At 44.7% G+C, this 18,993-nt stretch overlaps 1 protein-coding gene across 7 annotated transcripts in view; it reads left to right on the top strand.

The window, feature by feature from the left end:
- The first annotated feature begins 701 nt into the window (after positions 1 to 701).
- The window catches only part of ints8 (integrator complex subunit 8), a 170,973-nt gene continuing 152,681 nt past the window's right edge, over positions 702 to 18,993 (top strand). For 4 of the 7 annotated variants that reach the window (XR_015078983.1, XR_015078982.1, XM_085992630.1 and 1 more), the window contains exons 1-3: positions 702 to 725; positions 1,230 to 1,326; positions 17,310 to 17,457. Coding sequence is in view for 5 of the 7 variants with exons in the window: in XM_085992630.1 (XP_085848756.1) it covers positions 17,328 to 17,457 (130 nt within the window). In the remaining 2 variants the exon portion in view is untranslated. Of the gene's footprint in view, positions 726 to 958; positions 977 to 1,229; positions 1,327 to 17,309; positions 17,458 to 18,993 lie in introns of those variants that run through there. The other 3 variants (XM_085992633.1, XM_085992631.1, XM_085992629.1) reach the window with 2 other exon arrangements.

The raw sequence follows: 18,993 nt of genomic DNA, 5'->3' as shown, positions 1-18,993 counted from the left end.
AGATAACCTTCAGTAGCATAGGATAAGAGTTATCCCTGCTGCAGATATTGTTTACAGGTCATCCTGAGCAGATGGCGCAAATATGTGACTGTCCTGAGAACCTGAATTGTGAAGTGTCGGTGGCGAATACAAGTCTCCTCTAACATATCCAGGTACAGGGGGAGAGGTCTATAAATGCACGGCTCACGGTAGTGATCTGTGCAAAATACCTTCGACTCAAGGAACTCTTGCCACCTGGTGACAGTTCTGCACCTTATCCAGCTGATGTCTCCTTTTCACAGGGACAGTGCTGAAGATGTAAACAGAACGTATGTCACTTTGATACATGTATACACTGCGGACTGTTTGGTTGCACTTGCACTTGTTGCCCCCGCCCAATTATATTTACATTCTCATTTAAACCATGCCACACGTTCGGAACGTGCCGTCGCCCAAAAAAAAGAGAATTTCCACCTTCATTACTTTGTAATGGCGCGACTCAAATGGTCGAAGCAACCAAAATTAATGAAGGAAAGTGTTGAGAGGAAACCAAAAGAAACAGAAAAGATGTAGCGCGCGGCAGGAAGGGGGCGCCGGTCTCGCGCGGGATCGGGGGAAGGTTCCACGGGCCGGCGGCGGGGATCGGGGAAAGGTTCCACGGGCCGGCGGCGGGGATCGGGGGAAGGTTCCACGGGCCGGCGGCGGGGATCTGGGGAAGGTTCCACGGGCCGGGGATCCGGGGGAAGGTTCCACGGGCCGGCGGCGGGGATCGGGGGAAGGTTCCACGGGCCGGCGGCGGGGATCCGGGGGAAGGTTCCACGGGCCGGCGGCGGGGATCTGAGGAAGGTTCCACGGGCCGGCGGCGGGGATCGGGGGAAGGTTCCACGGGCCGGGGATCCGGGGGAAGGGGTTCCACGGGCCGGGGATCCGGGGGAAGGGGTTCCACGGGCCGGAGATCCGGGGGAAGGGGTTCCAAGGGCCGGGGATCCGGGGGAAGGTTCCACGGGCCGGCGGCGGGGATCGGGGGAAGGTTCCACGGGCCGGGGATCCGGGGGAAGGGGATCCGGGGGAAGGGGTTTCACGGGCCGGGGATCCGGGGGAAGGGGTTCCACGGGCCGGGGATCCGGGGGAAGGGGTTCCACGGGCCGGGGATCCGGGGGAAGGGGTTCCACGGGCCGGGGATCCGGGGGAAGGGAGTCCACGGGCCGGTGGCGGGGATCCGGGGGGAAGGTTACACGGGCCGGGGATAGTGTTGGTGTGACCCGGCTGTGCTTGCTGGAGTGTGCAACATGTTTCTCGTGGAACAGAGGGATTGAGTTTCAGGTCGTTGTTCTGCTCGTCCTCGAAGTAAGTCGTTCACCATGCATTTGGATGGACCGTCATTTCTCGACGTTTGGTTAAAGATGGGGGGGGATGTCTTTCTTTGCGGAGGGAGCTGTGCAGAAGCGCTGCTCAGTGATTCCTTGTGGACTAAGACATGAAAATAAGCCGCTAGCGAGTGAAGAATATTTGGGATTCTCGGTTTTCGGGTGTGGGGTAAAAAAAATTGAGGGTTCAAAGCCCAGTCATTCGTTTTACTGCGTCTTTCCCAGGCAATGTGAAGAAGTGTGTTTGGATTTTAAAGCAATGATTTGATGGAGAATGACTGGGCTGCTATTTGCACATAGTTTACACAGAATCACACAGAAACCCCACAGTGCAGATAGAGGCCATTTCGGCCCATCGAGCCTGCACCGACACATATCCCACCCGTAACCCCTACACCAACACATATCCCACCCTATCCCTGTAACCCCACGTATTTAATCCCCCTAACACTAAGGGTCAATTTATCATAGCCAATCAACCTAACCTGCACATCTTTGGACTGTGGGAGGAAACCGGAGCACCCGGAGAAAACCCACGCAAACACGGGGAGAATGTGTGGAGTTTGCACAGACAGTCGCCCGAGGCCAGATTCGAACCCGGGTCTCTGGCGCTGTGAGGCAACAGTGCTAACCACTATGCCACCGTGAGCTATCAGAAGATTCACCTTGATTCAAAGTCTACAGCTAAATTTGTTGGGTTTCCAAACAAGAAAACAAAATGTTAACTTTATGAAGAGGGCAGTAATGGGGGAGGGCAGGTGTCAGCTATTTTGGGGGTTATAAAGAGAGAGTTTCTCATGGTTCCGACAAATGAAGTGTAACTCAGACTAATAACCAATTATTGGTCTGATGGTGAGTGGCTTTTGTCTCCTATTATGAACAGGCCGAGCCTTGGTTTATTTGGTTTTCTTTAAAAAAGCAAGTGTTTTGACTTCTACAACACATTCTAGAGCAGGGGTGTCAAACTCAATTTATATAGTGGGCCTGATCTAATATCTTGGTACTTGGCAGGGGCCACATTCAGCAAAAATTATTTGGACACTGGGTAGAAATTAGTGTGGGCTGTATATTCGATCCCTACGGGTGGATACGCGCTGTGTACACACCCGTAGGGACATCGGAAATGCTGGTTTCAGGCATGCACTGAAAACTGGCATTTCCGATCTGTCAAGAATGCTCTTGACAGATCGGACGCCTGCTCTGGAGAAGGGCCTCTGCAGGCGGATAGTCCGCTTTCTGGAGAACCTCCGCCTGCAGAAAACCTGTAGAAATCTTACGCCTGGTAAAAGCAGGAGTAAGGCCTGCTTTTACCAGCATAGGATTTGAAAAAAGTAAAAAAAAATATGTTTCACTCATTTATCATTTAAAAATTCTTTTAAAAAAAAAAGTTTATTTTTAGCCCGGTAAAAAACTAATTTTTTTCAAAAAATTAAATTTTTGCTTCCGCACGTGGGAAGCCTCCGATCAGAAAATATGGCCCATATGTGTTTCGCCTGTTATTTGGGCATAATCTAGGAACATAGGCACATAGGAACAGGAGTAGGCCATTCAGCCCCTCGAGCCTGTTCCACCATTCAATGAGATCATGGCTGATCTGCGGCCTAACTCCATATACCCACCTTTGGCCCATATCCCTTAACACCTTTGGTTAACAAAAAACTATCAGTCTCCAATTTAAAATTAACAATTGATCTAGCGTCAATTGCCGTTTGCGGAAGAGAGTTCCAAACTCCTACCACCCTTTGTGTTTAGGAGTGTTTACTCATTTCGCTCCTGAAAGGTCTGGCTGTAATTTTTAGACTAGGCCCCTTAGTCCTAGACTCCCCAACCAGCAGAAATAGTTTCTCTCTACCCTAACTTTTTCCCCATAATATCCTGAAAACTTCTAAATTCTAGGGAATACAACCCTAATTTGTGTATTCTCTCATTGTAACTTAACCCTCTGGGTATCATTCTGGTAAACCTGCGCTGCACTCCCTCCAAGGCCAATATATCCTTCCTAAGGTGTGGTGCCCAGAACTGCTCACAATATCCCAGGTGTGGTCTAACCAGGGTTTTGTACAGCTGCAGTGTAACTTCTACCCCCTTGTACTCTAGTCCTCTAGATATAAAGGCCAGCATTCCATTAGCTTTTTTGATTATTTTCTCTACCTGTTCATGACATTTTAATGATCCATGTACCTAGACCCCCGCCCCCGCCCCCAAGTCTCTTTGGACCTCCACTGTTTTTAGCTTTTCACCATTTAGAAAGTACCCTGTTCTATCTTTTTTAGGTCCAAAGTGGATGACCTCACATTTGCTTACATTGAAATCCATTTGCCACAATTTTGCCCATTCACTTAATCTGTCGGTATCCCTGTGTAATTTTATGCTTTCATCTACACTGCCCACAGTGCCGCCTATCTTTGTGTCATCGGCAAATTTGGATATATGACTTTCTATGCCATCATCTAAGTCGTTAATAAATATTGTGAGTAGTTGAGGCTCCAACACGGATCCCTGCAGGACACCACTAATCACATCCTGCCAATTTGAGTACCTACCCATTATCCCTACGCTCTGCCTCCTGCCGCTCAGCCAATTTCCTAACCAGGTCAATAATTTGCCCTCAATTCTGTGGGCTTCTACCTTAGATAACAATCTCTTATGTGGCACTTTATCAAATGCCTTCTGGAAGTTCATATAAATAACATTCATAGACATTCCCCTGTCCACTACTTTAGTCACCTCCTCAAAAAATGCAGTCATGTTTGTCAGGCATGACCTACCTTTCACAAATCCATGCTGTACACCAATTTCTGGGCGCGTGGTCCTGCGCCTAATCGCTGCTGCCATATTGGTCCACACTGTTTTTAGACGTACCTGATGGCTGCCTCAAATCAGCAATGGATCAATTTATTTAAATACTAGCTGGGGGGAGCCCGGCTTTGCCAGGGCTGTTTTGGGCCGGGCGGTTTAAATTGAGTGCCAGGCTTTGGGGCCTCTCTGTGTCCATCTGTGAATCTGGTGCCGGGCAACATTTTAAATCGAGTCCCAGGCTTTTGGGCCCTGTCTGTGACCCTTTGTGAATCTGCTGCCGGGCAACATTTCTACCTTTTAATACCTTGAAAGATGAAAGTGAAAGTACTTATAAAACGTTTTTGGTAAATCTTATGTTATTTTTAAAAGAGATACTAACTTTCAAAGTAGTTTGAGCTGGAAGCTGAAGTCATGGCAGTGAAACAATGGCTGCCACATCCCCGAGATGAAAACGATTAGTCCCGCCAACCATCAGGGGACCGTACTGTAGGATTGGTCAATCGTGACGGCACAGGATTGGTCGAACCTTGACGTCAGTCAATCAATGCTAGCAGATAATGAGTTTAATTTTGAAGGTTTTTTGCATAAGGCGCGAACAATTTTCGTCCGACCGAAAAGTAAATACGCTTACGAGTGTCCCGGAAGTGTAAGCTTTCTTCGGAGGTAACGCGCGCGTAGGTACGCCGTATAACTTTCGAGCGCATAGCCGGACAGACGCACACCCAAGGACAGACAGATAGACAGACAGACAGATCGATTCCTTTATATATATAGATAGATATATAGATATAGATAGATAGATGTATAGAAGGGTCCTGCGCCTGTTTTAGGACTCTTCTGCAAAATGCGTGAAAACTAAGTGGAGCATGTGCCATGCAAGCTCTGATTAGTTTTGCCAGCTCTACAGCAGCCTAAAGGGATTGCTGGAGGCTGCTGAGGAACTGGTAGGAAAAATATTTTTTGCAACCCTTCTGTGGAGCATGGAGGAGCAGGAGTGCCCCTCCCAGCTCCACAGCACTTCTGTGGTCTGCAGCCAGCCTGTACTCGTTCATCCTGCATCTCCTCCATGTATTGGAGCTTGCAATGTAAAATCAGGGCATGCAGCACCCCATTCACCCACCAGTAGATACAATCTTTGACTATTTACCCACTAAATCCCTTTACTGGCTGCTCCACTCTCAGCACCGCTCCCACTCACCATGTTACTACTGCTGCTCCAGGAAATGCTGGGCCCCATGCCCGCTGCACTCCATTCGCTTGTCTCCCTCTCTCCCCGATCCCTCATTTCCTGCCCTCTACTACAACAGCTTGCATTTATATAGCGCCTTTAACATAGTAAAACGTCCCAAGGCGCTTCACAGGAGCGTTATCAAACAAAATTGAACACTGAGCCACATAAGGAATAATTAGGACAAATGGCCAAAAGCTTGGTCAAAGAGAGAGGTTTTAAAGAGCGTCTTCAAGTGGGAAAGACAACACTGTTGTACTCGCACCATTCTGCCAGCCCCTTATTTCAGTAGCTCAAAGGAAGATGTGATGAGCTATGCATTTCCACTTTAAGAGCTAGATTTGGTTAGACTGGAATATTTATTCTTCACAAAACATATGGCCACAGAATTAATCTCTGGTCACCCTCTTCCAGTCCAGCCCAGCAAAACCTTTTCCCCCCCCCACCAGCTGGTCCCATTTCTGGTCAGCCCAAAGCGAGTGCTGGCTCTCTGTGCCATGGGGAGGGTGGGGCTGACGTCGCAGGGTGAGCGGCTGTTGGAAGTAGCACCAAGGGAGATTTGCCAATCCTGAGCACGTCACACTGTAGGTCGGATGAAATTGTTCAGCAGGCCGTATGTTTAGTTATTTATGTCTTTGTAAATAACTGGGAATCCTTCCAGAATCAAAAAAAAGTACAGGAAAGTCAGCCTACATTTAAACCAAGTTGGGATGAGAAGTCTTGCGAGGAACATTGCACAGCAACAGAATATAATTTAAAGTAGACAGGTGTTGGGGGGGTGGGGGGGGATCGCGGAGAGGGCAGAGAGGAAACAAGATCTCGAAGGAGACAGATCATAGGATGGAAGGTAGCCAACAAGCAGGTACAGAATCCGAAACTTGGAGAGACTCGCTTGAATCAGAGACCAGACATTAAGAGACACTGGTGAACATGAGAGGATGAAAATCTATAATAAGATGTAGATACATGAATGCTAGGAGCACTGGACATAATGTGCTAGAACTGGAATCTGTTGTGGCAGTAGTGCACTGTTATGTGGTGGGAATGTCACAAATAGCTAAATCCAGACAATGGGAATGAATTCAGGGTGTAGAACGTTTAAAAAAGACACGGACAAAAAAGGAGGTGGTGTAGCCCTGAATGTCAGACACTTGAAGATAAAATAAGTTGAACCTGTTGGAGGTAGAAAGCTACAAAATGAATTACGCTGGTTTCCATCTCTAGTACTAAAACTAATCCTAGCTAACACTAAGGATGTGCTACAGGCTACCGTGCCAGGATAAAAAGGAGGACAATTTGCTTGAGCAGGAGATAGGAAAGTATTGGAGAATAATAAAGTTAATGGGGAGCTTCAATCAACCTAATATAAACTGGGAAAACCCAAGTGGTTTAGAGTTAAGAGTTGGTAGATGTAGTGCACGACTGCTATTCGACCATGAGAGGTAGCCTCGGAAGGCAATCCTCATCTTGATCTCTAGTATTTGTTAATGACCCAGAAAATGTGCAAGACATTGAAGTTGTTGCACCTCTGGGATAGCGGCTACAAGTGATAAAGTGATCTGAAAGTCAGAAATACTGAAGACCAAGAGCCAGGTACATAACTTTAAACCGGCTAATTTCATTTAAATGAGGGAACAACTAAAACAATTAATTTGGGGTTGATTGTTCAACAACACTCAGTAAAAGATAAATGTTACCACGTGCTTAATATTAAGGACGTGGCAACAGGGCACTTAGAAAAAAATAATAGGATTGGGCAGAGTCAACACGGATTTATGAAAGGGAAATCGTGTTTGACAAATCTGTTGGAGTTTTTTGAGGTTGTAATTAGCAGAATAAAAAAAACGGGAACCAGTGGATGTGGTGTATTTGGATTTTCAGAAGGCATTCGATAAGGTGCCACACAAGAGGTTATTAAACAAAATTAGGGTTCATGGGATTGGGGGTAATATACCAGCATGGATTGAGGATTGGTTAACGGACAGAGAATAGGAATAAACGGGTCATTTTTGGGTTGGCAGGCTGTAACTAGTGGGGTACCGCAAGGATCAGTGCTTGGGCCTCAGCTATTCACAATCTACATCAATGATTTGGATGAGGGGACCAAATGTAATATATCCAAGTTTGCTGATGATACAAAGCTGGGTGGGAATGTAAGTTGTGAGGAGGATGCAAGGAGGCTTCATCAAGGGGATATAGACAAGCTAAGTGAGTGGGCAAGAACATGGCAAATGGAATATAATGTGGAGAAATGTGAAGTTATCCACTTTGGTAGGAAAAATAGAAAAGCAGAGTATTTTTTAAATGTTGAGAGATTGGGAAATGTTGGTGTTCAGAGGGACCTGGGTGTCCTTGTACATGAAGCACTGAAAGTTCACATGCTATAAAGGCCAATATACCAAGCAATTAGGAAAGCAAATGGTATATTGGCCTTTATAGTGGGGGGGAGGGTCCAGGTGAGTGGGAATTTAAAAAGTCAATGAGAAATGAGATAGCAATAGAACAGGATAGAGATGGGGGAAATAATAACCAGAGTGTGACAGGAAGGGACAGAATGTTTAAAAATAAGAGTGCAACAGAAAATGGGGCCAAAACAAGGAGAAATGGTAAAAAGACAAAGTTAAGAGCTCTATATCTGAATGCACGCAGCATTTGTAACAAGATAGATGAGTTGACGGCACAAATAGATACAAATTAGTATGAGCTGATCACCATTACAGAGACGTGATTGCAAGGTGACCTGGGCTGGGAACTGAATATTCCAGGGTATTTGACAATTCGGAAGGATAGACAGAAAGGAAAGGGAGGTGCGATGGCTTTGTTGGTAAAGGATGGGATCAGTGCAATGGTGAGAAGCGATATTAGCTCAGAAGATCAAGATGTAGAATCGATTTGGGTGGAGATAAAAAAAATAATAAGGGGAAAAAGTCTCTGGTGGGCGTAGTCTACAGGCCCCCGAGCAGTAGCAATACTGTTGGACAGAGTATAAATCAACAAATAATGGAGGCCTGTAAAAAAAAAAAGGTACGGTAATAATCATGGGTGATTTTAATCTCCATATTGATTGGACAAATCAAATTGGCCATGGTAGCCTTGAGGAGGAGTTCATAGAGTGCATCCGGGATGGTTTCCTAGAACAGTATGTAATGGAACCAACCAGGAAGCAGGCTATCTTGGATCTGGTACTGTGTAATGAGACAGAATTAATAAATGATCTCATAGTAAAGGATCCTCTCGGAAAGAATGATCATAGCATGGTTGAATTTCAAATTCAGTTGGAGGGTGAGAAAGTTGTACCCCAAACCAGTGTCCTGATCTTAAACAAAGGCAATTACAGTGGCATGAGGGCAGAACTAGCTAAAGTGGACTGGAAAAATAAATTAAAGGATGAGAATGCAATGGCAGACATTTAAGGAGATATTTCATAACTTTCAACAAAAATATATTCCCGTGAGAAAGAAAGATTTTAAGAGAACTGAGCACCTTCCGTGGCTAACTAAGGAAGTAAAGGATGGTATCAAATTGAAAACGAAGGCATACAATGTTGCCAAGATTGGTGGGAGACCAGAGGATTGGGAAATTTTTAAAAACCAAAAAAAAAGAGAGAAGATGAATTATGAGAGTAAACTGGCAAGAAATATTAAAACAGATAGTAAGCGCTTCTACAGGTATATAAAAAGGAAGAGAGCAGCTAAAGTAAACGTTGGTCCCTTAGAGGATGAGACTGGGGAATTAATAATGGGGAAATGGCAGAGACTCTGAACAAATATTTTGTATCTGTCTTCACGGTAGAAGACACTAACAACATCCCAATAATGGATAATCAAGGGGCCACAGGGAGGGGGGATCTAAAGACAATCACTGTCACTAAGGAAATAGTACTTGGTAAAATAATGGGACTAAAAGACGACATGTCCCCTGGACCAGATGGCCTGCATCCCAGGGTCTTAAAAGAAGTGGCTGCAGAGATAGTGGATGCATTGGTTGCAATATACCAAAATTCCCTGGACTCTGGAGAGATCCCAGCGGATTGGAAAACCGCAAATGTAACACCCCTATTTAAGAAAGGAGGGAGACAGAAAGCAGGAAACTATAGTCCAGTTAGCCTAACATCTGTCGTTGGGGAAATGCTGGAGTCCTTCATTAAGGAAGCAGTAGCGGGGCATTTGGAAAATCATAATGCAGTCAAGCAGAGTCAGCATGGTTTTATGAAAGGAAAACCATGTTTAACAAATTTGCTGGAGTTCTTTAAGGATGTAACGAGCAGGGTGGACAAAGGTGAGCCAGTGGATGTGGTATATTTGGATTTCCAGAAGGCATTCGATAAGGCGCCACATAAAAGGTTACTGCATAAGATAAGAGCTCACGGAGTTGAGGGTAATATATTAGCATGGATAGAAAATTGGCTAACTAACAGAAAGCAGAGAGTCGGGATAAATGGGTCATTTTCCAGTTGGCAAACAGTAACTAGTGGGGTGCCATGGGAATCGGTGCTGGGGCCTCAACTATTTACAATCTACATTAATGACTTGGATGAAGGGATCGAGTATAATGTAGCCAAGTTTGCGGATGATACAAAGATGGGTGGGAAAACAAGTTGTGCAGAGGACTCAAAGAACCTGCAAAGGGATATAGACAGGCTAAGTGAGTGGGCAAACATTTGGCAGATGGAGTATAATGTGGGAAAGTGTGAGGTTATTCACTTTGGCAGGAAAAATAAAAAAGCAAATTATTATTTAAATGGAGAGAGATTACAAAATGCTACAGTTCAGAGGGACCTGGGGGTCCTTGTGCATGAAACACCAAAAGTTAACATGCAGGTACAGCAAGTAATCAAAAAGGCAAATGGAATGTTAGCCTTTATTTCAAGGGGGTTGGAGTATAAAAGCAGGGAAGTCCTGCTACAACTGTACAGGGCGTTGGTGAGACCACACCTTGAGTACTGCGTACAGTTTTGGCCTCCTTATTTAAGGAAGGATATAGACATAGACATAGAAACTAGGAGCAGGAGTAGGCCCTTCGAGCCTGCTCCGCCATTCAACGAGATCATGGCTGATCATCCAAACCCTAGCACCCGGTCCCTACACCGACAGCCATCCCACCCAAGCCCTATCCCCATAACCCCACGTATTTAATCCCCCCTAACACTAAGGGCCAATTTTTATCATGGCCAATCAACCTAACCCGCACATCTTTGGACTGTGGGAGGAAACCGGAGCACCCGGGGGAAACCCACGCAAACACGAGGAGAATGTGCAAACTCCACACAGACAGTCACCCGAGGCCGGATTTGAACCCGGGTCCCTGGGTATACTTGCATTGGAGGCAGTTCAGAGACGATTCTAGGTTAATTCCAGAGATGAGGGGGTTGATTTATGAGGAAAGGTTGAGCAGGTTGGGCCTATACTCATTGGAATTTAGAAGAATGAGAGGTGATCTTATTGAAACATATAAGATACTGAGTGGGCTCGACAGGGTAGATGCAGAGAGGATGTTTCCCCTTGTGGGGAAATCTAGAACTCGGGGGCATAGTTTCAGAATAAAGGGTCGCCCTTTTTAGAACTGAGATGAGGAGGAATTTCTTCTCTCAGAGAGTCGTACATCTGTGGAATTCTCTGCCGCAGAGAGCTGTGGAGGCTGGGTCATTAAATACATTTAAGGTGGAGATAGACAGATTTTTGCAAGATAAGGGAGTGAAGGGTTATGAGGGGCGGGCGGGGAAGTGGCTTTGAGCCCAAGATCAGCCATGATCTTCTTGAATAGCGGAGCAGGCTCGAGGGGCCAAGTGGCCTATTCCTGCTCCTATTTCTTATGTTCTTATTACAAGAGGATTTGAGTATAAGAGTAAAGACGTCTTACTGCAATTATACAGGGCTCTGGTGAGACCTCAGCTGGAGTATTGTGTACAGTTTTGGTCTCTTTACCTAAGGAACGATATACTTGCCATAGAGGGAGTGCAACGAACGTTCACCAGGCTGGTTCCTGGGATGGGGGGATTGCCCTATGAGGAGAGATTGAGTAGACTAGGCCTATATTCGCTAAAGTTTAGAAGAATGAGTGGTGATCTCATTGAAACGTACAAAATCGTTACAGGGCTTGATAGAGTAGATGCAGGGAGGATGTTTCCCCTGGCTGGGGAGTCTAGAATCAGGGGTCACAGTCTCAGAATAAGGGGTCGGCCATTTAGGACTGAGATGAGGAGAAATTTCTTCACTCAGAGGGTGGTGAATCTTTGGAATTCTCCCCCAGAGGGCTGTGGAGGCTCAGTCGTTGAGTATATTCAAGACAGAGATCGATAGATTTTTGAATATTAAGGGAATCAAGGGATATGGGGATAGTGCAGGAAAGTGGAGATGATCTTATTAAATGGCGGAGCAGGCTCGAACGGCCAAATGGCCTACTCCAGCTCCTATTCCTTATGTTCTTATGTCCTGAATTAGCACTTCATAGCATATCGTCATACAGGCTTGATATTTTAAATTTGTAGATATTGATTTAAGTCACAGAAAGCACAAGAGAAGAGTACTACAATTCAATCAGTACTGATCATCCATAATAAATAAATACCGAGCACACGGTTACTGAAATCTAGACTGTAATTTCATGATGTCCTAAAGAGAGATATTTGAAGTTTCAAATTTTAATAATCATGACACCTTATAAGTAATTTCTAGGTGGAAATGAATTCCACCTAAGCTATGCCCATCTCTAACTAGGGTGTTGCTGTGTTCTTTGTTTGTTACAATTCCGTTCTGTGAAGTACATTACCAGACAAAATCCCTTTTTGCAGGCTAATGCAGCATGTAAATCTCACCCAATAAATCTAGAAATCAAGACCTTGCTATTAATTTATAAAGTGTAAAAATATAAAATATTCGTTATTAAACTTCATAACTGTATGAGAGTAACCTTGCAAGGAACATGAATGCGGATTGCTAAAGCTTCTACAAGAATGTAAAAAGAAAAAGATTAGTGAAGACAAATGTAGGTCCCTTACAGTCAGAAACAGGAGAATTTATAATGGAGAACAAGGAAATGGCTGAGCAATTAAACAAATACTTTGGTTCTGTCTTCACGGCAGAGGACACAAATAACTTCCCAGAAATGCTAGGGAACCAAGGGTCTAGTGAGAAGGAGGAATTAAAGGAAATTAGTGTTAGTAAAAAAATAGTGCTGGAGAAATTAATGGGACTGAAAGCCGATAAATCCCCAGGGCCTGATAATCTGCATCCCAGAGTACTAAAAGAGGTAGCCATGGAAATAGTGGATGCATTGGTTGTCATCTTCCAAAATTCTGTAGATTATGGAACAGTTCCTGCAGATTGGAGGGTGGCAAATGTAACCCCACTATTTAAAAAAGGAGGGAGAGAGAAAACAGGGAACTACAGCCTAACATCAGTAATAGGGAAAATGCTAGAGTCTATTATAAAGGATATGATAACAGGACACTTGGAAAATATCAATGGGATTAGACAAAGTCAACATGGATTTATGAAAGGGAAATCGTGATTGACAAACCTGGAGTTTTTTGAGGATGTAACTGGTAGAATAGATAAGGGAGAACCAGTGGATGTGGTGAATTTGGATTTTCAGAAGGCCTTTGATAAAGTCCCACATAAGAGGTTAGTGTGCAAAATTAAAGCACATGGGTTTGGGGGTAATATACTGGCATGGATTGAAAATTGGTTAACAGACAGGAAACAGAGTAGGAATAAGTGGGTCTTTATCGGGGTGGCAGGCGGTGACTAGTGGGGTACCGCAGGGATCAGTACTTGGGCCCCAGCTATTCACAATATATATCAATGATTTTGATGAGGGAACCAAATGTAATATTTCCTAGTTTGCTGATGACACAAAACTAGGTGGGATTGTGAGCTGTGAGGAGGATGCAAAGAGGCTTCAAGGCGATTTAGACAAGTTGAATGAGTGGGCAAATACATGGCAGATGCAGTATAACGTGGATAAATGTGAAGTTATCCACTTTGGTAGGAAAAACAGAAAGGCAGAGTATTATTTAAATGGTGTAGATTGGGAAATGTTGATGTACACAGGGACCTGGGTGTCCTTGTACACCAGTCACTGAAAGCAAACATGCAGGTGCAGCAAGCAGTTAGGAAGTTATGTTGGTCTTCATTGCAAGAGGATTTGAGTACAGGAGCAAGGATGTCTTACTACAGTTGTACTACAGGGCCTTGGTGAGACCACACCTGGAGTACTGTGTGCAGTTTTGGTCTCCTTACCTAAGAAAGGATATACTTGCCATCGAGGGAGTGCAGCAAAGGTTCACCAGACTGATTCCTGGGATGGCAGGACTGTCGTATGAGGAGAGATTGGGTTGACTAGGCCTGTATTCACTAGAGTTAGAAGAATGAGAGGGGATCTCATTGAAACGTATAAAATTCTGACGGGGCTAGACAGACTGGATGCAGGGAGGATGTTTCCCCTGGCTGGGGGGTCTAGAATGAGGAGTCACAGTCTCAAGATACGGGGTAGGACATTTAGGACTGAGATGAGGAGAAATTTCTTCACTCAGAGGGTGGTGAACCTGTGGAATTCTCTACCACAGAAGGCTGTGGAGGCCAAGTCACTGAATATATTTAAGAAGGAGATAGATAGATTTCTAGACACAAAAGGCATTGAGGGGTATGGGGAGAGAGCGGGAATATGGTATTGAGATAGAGGATCAGCCATGATCATATTGAATGACGGAGCAGGCTCGAAGGGCCGAATGGCCTACTCCTGCTCCTGTTTTTCCATGTCAATGTTCTATAACTTTTTTGCAAATTTACATACATCCAATAATCTTCTAATGTTTGTATCAAATATATACCATCAATTTGTCATCTTTCCCCAACACCATCCATAAGTAATACAATAACAAAATACTGCGGAATCTGGAAATCTGAAATAATAACAGAAAATGCTGGAAATACTTAGCAGGTCAGGCAGCATCCGTGGAGAGAGAAAAACAGAGTTAACGTATCAGAACTGGAAAAAGTTTGAGAAGTAACAGATTTTAAACAGGTGCAGAGGCAGGGCAAGTGGGGGAGGGGAGGAATGAACAAAAGGATGGTCTGTGGTAGGGTGGATCCATTAGTAAATCATTCACTCAGTATATTTTTTTTAATGAGCATTTAGGTGAGAGAATTTTCCACCACTTCTGCCTTCTAGGTTTCCTTAGACAGCACATTGATTCCTAACCAGCCACGTAGGCAAATGACAGTGCTGTTAGGCCCCTGCTGATGTCACTGTCGAGTTGTCCTCTAGATGGCGTGCATAAGCATGCTGGAGCAACTCAGACTCTTCCCTGCCTATGGACAAGCGTCTTGCTTACACATGGCGGCCGAGAATTTCCTGCATCTCTGGGTTATTTGCCCCCAGAGACATGCGCAAGTGGGGTGCAAATCCAATACCCGGCCTAAAATATCGAGGAATTTTGGCCGTAAGCGAGTTAGTGTGCAAGTACAATGTGCCCAAATCTCCTCAATATTTTACGATTGTCTTATCGATCCCTCGGCCCAAAAACATCACCTCCCATAGTAATAGCCCGGCCTCCCAAGTTACTGAGCCTTATACTAGGCTGGCCATACGGCCTCATTTTCCAGGGACAGTCCCCGGATGAGGTACTGTGCCCCGGTTCAGGAAATGCGTCCCTAATTAGAGCCATATCCATTCGTCCGCTTAAATGTCAATCTTCGTCATGCCTCAGATCGGACCAATCAGAGTGCGGCATTCGTTTGGTAGGGCTATTTTGCTGTGCTTCCACCCTGTGTCTCCCCGGATTCGGTTGAGAAAATATGGTCACCTTATCCTGTATGTGATTTTCTTGCAATTGCATTTGCTCAGAGGCTCTCTTCAAATTACAACTCGGTTTCTGGGAAATAGTAATTTTTCTGTTTTTTTAACTGACATTTTTAAGCATTTTAATTTTTTTATCCTCACTGAGACTTGCACTGTAGTTTTTGTCTCTTTGAATGCATTTTTAATGCATAAGTACATGTCGCATTAAAAATTGCAAAGCTTGCCGATTGCAGGCTCCCCCTAAACATGCTGTGCCTAATGTGCATGAATGATGGTTAAATCAGTTGAAACTTTAATTTTCATAGTTAAAAAAGAAATATACGATGTGAATTCAGTGCTTTCCTTGGGCCTGGGTTGTTTACGCTAATTTACTCCCATTTTACATTCAGTTCTATTCTAATGAGCAGGAAGTTTGTAGCAGCATGGGCTCTAGCACTAATGTTCATTTTTGTTTGTGAAGCTCCTTTTTTGGGACATTTTCCTATGTTACGAGTGCTGTATAAATGCACATTATTGTTCAAATGTGTTGATCTCCAGCAAGTAGACCTATATCACCTAATTTCATCTGTCATTTAAATCAGATCATGAGATGGAGCAATTTGTGGTGGCCAATGGGGAAGGGTGGGTGAATTAAATGGCCTGCCCTGTGGAGGGTTGCCAACTGTGGTTGGACCTGGAGGTTTTGTCACATGACCTCCCGCTGCCAACTGTCCCGCCATTGGTCACCTGACATGTCCATCCTCACGAGGTGCTGCTTTACCCAGCCAATTGAAAAGTGAGCAGACGCGTCGTTACCCGATTGAGAGTTCAGAATCAGCCAATCAGTCTATTTTCCCCCTCTTGATATTTTTATAACTAATAAACAAAATTGTTCAAAGAAAATGAAAAGCACACAATATTTTGAATTGCCCAGGGTTTTTGCTTGCAGCAGTGTCCAGGACATCAATCTTAACTTTGAGGGTTGCCAACACACAAAACATTAATGCAACCAGATATAAAAGCAGAGAGTAACTGCTCTATGCTGTACTGTCGCTGCAGGGAGATGTTTTTCTTTACCTTCAAGAATTGAAGGCACTCCTGGCTCAGGTCCTTGCAAATAATTCTCTCTCAATATGGATTCTTCTGTCTCCACGCCAGCCCTGACTCCCTCTCCGTCCTGCCACGTGCTGGAACTGCTCCAGACATATGCGCTCTGCACACCCAGGCAGCAACTCTGACTCAACCCAAAATACAAGCTTCCTGAAGTAAAGAAAGAAAGACTTGCATTTTAAATAGCGCCTTTCACGACCTCAAGACGTCCCAAAGCGCTTTACAGCCAATGAAGTACTTTTGAAGTGTAGTCACTGTTGTAATGGAAACGCAGCAGCCAATTTCTGCACAGCAAGCTCTCACAAACAACAATGTGATAATGACCAGATAATTTTTTTTTAGTGATGATGATTGAGGGATAAATATTGGCCAGAACACCGGGGATAACTCCCCTGCTCTTCTTCGAAATAGTGCCATGGGATTTTTTACACCCACCTGAGAGAGCAGATGGGACCTCGGTTTAACGTCTCATCTGAAAGATGGCAGCTCCGACAGTGCAACACTCCGAGTACTGCACTGGAGTGTCAGCCTAGATTTTCATGCCCAAGTCTCTGGAGTGGGACTTGAACCCACAACCTTCTGACTCTGAGGTGAGTGTGTTACCCACTGAGCCACGGCTGACGCTGACATGTGCGGCAAGCTGGCGCAGTGCGGCTGCGGTGAACAGCTGATTGGCTGCGACACTATTTAAAAATGTCAGCCGAGTTCTCCATCTAAATAAAATAATGTGCAGCAAAAGGTAGGTCACCTCCAAAGGAACTTTTTCCCCGAGTTGCCAGTGGCAATGCTCGAGATACGATCCATCAGTATCGGGAGACTCCCGTCAAAATCGGGAAGTTTGGAAACCCTAGCCCTATAGGAAATGAGCATGTTTGGGTGTTTGTGAAGCAGCATTGGCAATGGGCATGGCTTGGCGTCTAGATGGTCTTTCCTCCTAACTGATGTATAGTTCCATGATGGAGGACCGTGAAAGGGGAACTATTTTTAAGGGGGTGGAGAGAAGAGTCTTAAATTTTGACTCTGTTTAATTTCCTTTATATTTTCAGGACTAGCTCTGGAGCAGAATGAGTGCAGAAGCGGCTGATCGTGAGGCAGTGACCTCTAGCCGACCCTGCACTCCTCCTCAGACGATTTGGTTTGAGTTCCTGTTGGATGAAGGACTGCTCGAAAAACATTTGCAGAAGTCTTACCCAGGTATGTTCAGGCATTCTGCCTCCGAAGGATTGTGCCGTGCAGTTTGCAGCTACTGCATACAGTAAGCAAGTGTTCCAGTAATTACCATCACTGTCTTCTGTCGCGATCAAGTGCTGTTACTGCAGTCACGCTGTTTTTAAAACCACGACTGTCATTCTGCCTTTTTTTATAAATGAAACAGGAAGTACAACATCTGAGTTACTCAGCAGTAACATGTTACAAGAAAGAAAACTTGCAAAACAAGCTGCCATCCTTTAACTAAATATTTTGGTAGCTTCTTGGAAAAATATCACACAAGCTGCTAAAGAGACTGAGCAGAAAACATTTGATCTATGAGGGCAGCAGTAAGCATTCTGTATAAAATTTAAAAATGTACTTTTATTCTCCATTTGCTGATTCTTTGGATATCAGAATTTCCCCCTCCTTTCATCTGCCTTTGTGTTTGAAAATGAAATGGGAAAACTGAACTCAATGGGTACGACAGATGCCTGCAAGCTTGTAGTTTGTTGCTTCATGAGCGAGACATGCAACACCTGTATTATGAGTCAGCCAGTTCCAAATCTCCAGTTTAATAAAATTCAGCTCAGAAGGCACACTCACAAAGATATGAGACACTCCCATTCTAGGCATCAGCAAGGGTCCCAATATCTTTGTGAGTAAAGGTGCCATCTGGTGTAGCATTAAGCCATACAAACCAGAACGTGACCAGCTTGTTTCCAGTCTGTGCTAAGTTAACTGGTCTAAGCTGGGTCTCCGGCAAGAGTGCTGCAATTGGTCTCCATGCCCCTAGGCTACAGAGAAAAAGAAAACTCAGCCACGATTCTGGCGCCTGAATTCTGACTCATGCTTTCTGCTGGATTGTGTGTGTATATAGATGTCTGGTTGAGGGCAGGACCAGATTTGGATACTTATACCATCCATGATTGATACTTCTGACACTGTCCAGGATCACAGACTTGCAGAATGGCCTTTGGGACAAGGTATTGCAGGGCTGCTACACCTGCAGAACCAGCAAGAGTCTGTGCACTCTGGAGAAGAAGGGCTGAGAGATTCTAGATACAACGAGTAACACAGTTAGGCTCTATAAGCTGCTGCTTGTGCTTCATTTACAGTACAGTTCTGCCGCCTATAATTGCATGGATTTGGAGGCAGTGCTGATGACACCAGTGGCTCCAAGGCATACCTAAAAAAGATGGTTTTTGCTGGTGCCTTGAGTGGTGCCTCAATGGCAACATGAAGATTAGTGTAAAAGGAAGTGGGATGGCATTACGCAAAGCAGCTTAATTTGTCCTTAAGACCAGCGGCGCAGATTTTCCCTCGATAGGCTGTATGGGCCTCTCGAGGGTTTGGGAGTGGTATGGTAACCAGGAAATAAAGGAGCAAAACGTGCAGTTTTTCTGTTGGTGCCTTGGAATCCACCTTGAACTATAAACGGAGCAGATTCTGCAGTGCTCAAACTCTTGATCTTTGTTACGAGAAGTGATTGTGTTCTAAATGTAGCATTATAGCGATGACAACTTGCACTTGTATAGCACC

The sequence above is a fragment of the Somniosus microcephalus genome, chromosome 7 (assembly GCF_052327205.1).
Source record: "Somniosus microcephalus isolate GS21.2 chromosome 7, FLI_Smic_1.0, whole genome shotgun sequence".
Taxonomy (NCBI): Eukaryota; Metazoa; Chordata; class Chondrichthyes; order Squaliformes; family Somniosidae; genus Somniosus; species Somniosus microcephalus.
Note: the sequence above shows the minus strand (reverse complement) of the source record. Positions and strands in the feature narration are given on the sequence as shown.